The 1803-nt window shown below is 58.9% G+C and overlaps 1 protein-coding gene across 1 annotated transcript in view; it reads right to left on the reverse strand.

Moving 5' to 3' along the window:
- The window catches only part of ETH_00037780 (uncharacterized protein), a gene marked incomplete at both ends in the record, with an annotated part of 2197 nt that extends 784 nt beyond the window's left edge, over positions 1 to 1413 (reverse strand). The window contains 2 exons of the mRNA XM_013376510.1: positions 143 to 411; positions 992 to 1413. Coding sequence (XP_013231964.1) covers positions 143 to 411; positions 992 to 1413 — 691 coding nt within the window. The remainder of the gene's footprint in view (positions 1 to 142; positions 412 to 991) is intronic.
- Positions 1414 to 1803: the final 390 nt, after the last annotated feature.

Genomic DNA, 1803 nt, shown 5'->3' on the forward strand with positions numbered 1-1803 from the left:
GAGCAGCAGCAGCACCAGCAGCAGCAGCAACATAAGCCCTAGCCCCAGCAGCAAGAACAACAGCAGCACCACGAGCCCCAGCCCAGCAGCGCCAGCAGCAACCCCAGCAGCAGCAGCAGCAGCAGCAGCGGCAGCAGCTCACGAGCCCCTTCCTGGAAGCAACAGCAAGCCACTGCAGCAGCGGGTCCCTCGAGAAGCAGCAAACAGCAAATCTTTCCATTTTGGCTCCGCTTTGGCCGAAGCGGCCGCCCACGGGCAGCTCAGTGTGCACTTTGAGGCTGAGGGGCTCTCTTGCTGCTGCTGCTGCTGCTGCTGCGCTGCTCCTGCTGCCAGCAAACCCACTGCTGCTGCTCCAACCCCCAGCGAACACGCTCCCCTGCTGCTGCTCATCTTCAGCTGCGAGGCGCTCCCCTGCAGCAACCAAGCAGCAGCAGCCGCGCAGGCAGAAACGCTAGCTAGCTGGCTAGCTAGCTAGCTGGCTAGCTCTCTAGCTAGCTATCTAGCTAGCCAGCTAGCTAGCCAGCTAGCCAGCCAGCTAGCTAGCCAGCTAGCTAGCCGGAACAAGCCTGGAAAGATAACTAGCTGGCTAGCCAAGAAGGTAAAGGGCCAACGTGGGAGACAGGTACGTGACTAGGCACTGCTGGTCCGTGGCTAGCTAGCCAGCTAGCTAGCTACGTAGCTAGGTAGCTCGCTAGCTAGCTAGCTAGCTACCTAGCTAGCTACCTAGCTAGCTACCTAGCTAGCTACCTAGCTAGCTACCTAGCCAGCTAGCAAGCTAGCTAGCTACCTAGCTAGCTAGCTAGCTAGCCAGCTAGCAAGCTAGCTAGCTACCTAGCTAGCTACCTAGCTAGCTAGCTAGCCAGCTAGCTAGCCAGCTACAGTAATCCCTATTTAGTCAGTTATCTAGCCAGCTAGCTAGCCAGCTAGCTAGCCAGCTAGCTAGCCAGCTAGCTAGCTAGCTAGGCAGGTGGCTAGCTGTCTAGCTAGCTACCTCGTAGTATATCTCTTGCTGCGGGAAGCCCCTTTTTCTCCCTTGAAGGAAGAAGACGCCGCGTCGTAGAAGAAGAGCCAGCAGTGCTGCTGCTGCTGCTGCTGCTGCTGCTGCTGCTGTTCTGCGCGTCTTCGCTCTCTCGTGACGCCTCGTCTTCCTGCTGCTGCTGCTGCTGCTGCTGTTGCTGCTCGTCGTCGCTGGCAGTCTCCATTTGCCTGCACCTCCAGAAGGCCTCGAGGGGGTCGCGCGTCGCGTCTTCATGGCCTGCTGCTGCTGCGTCTGCTGCTGCTGCATCTGCTGCTGCTGCTGGTTCGAGAGACAGCAGCACAGAAAGCTTCTCTCTCCAAGCAAGCAAATAGGCCCCTCCCTCTTGAGCTTCCAGATGGTCAAACGCCCCAGCCCTCGCAGTGGGGAAGCGGTACCTGTCATGCAAACCCTAAACCCTAAACCCTAAACCCTAAACCCTAAACCCTAAGCGAAGCACTGGGCTGCAAGTGTTCAATTCTTTGCGCACGGGATTGTCGAGTCAGCAGCAAGAGCAGGAACAGCAGATACGGCAGTTGCAGAGCCAGAGCAGCAGCAGCGGGAGCTTGAGAAGCAGCAGCAAGGTGAACAGCAGCAGCAGCAGCAGCAGCAGCAAATTACCTGGCCAAGACTCTGTGGTGAAGGTCCACGACGACAATCATCCCGCAGGGCAGCGCGAGTGCGACAAGCCACCTGCTGCCTTCCCATTCTGCTGCTGCTGCTGCTGCTGCATCCGCCGCTGCATCCGCTGCTGCTGCTGCTGCTGCTGCTGGCGGCAGCGGCACCAG

Source organism: Eimeria tenella, genomic scaffold (genome assembly GCF_000499545.2).
Source record: "Eimeria tenella Houghton genomic scaffold, Eth_scaff3574, whole genome shotgun sequence".
Classification (NCBI taxonomy): domain Eukaryota; phylum Apicomplexa; class Conoidasida; order Eucoccidiorida; family Eimeriidae; genus Eimeria; species Eimeria tenella.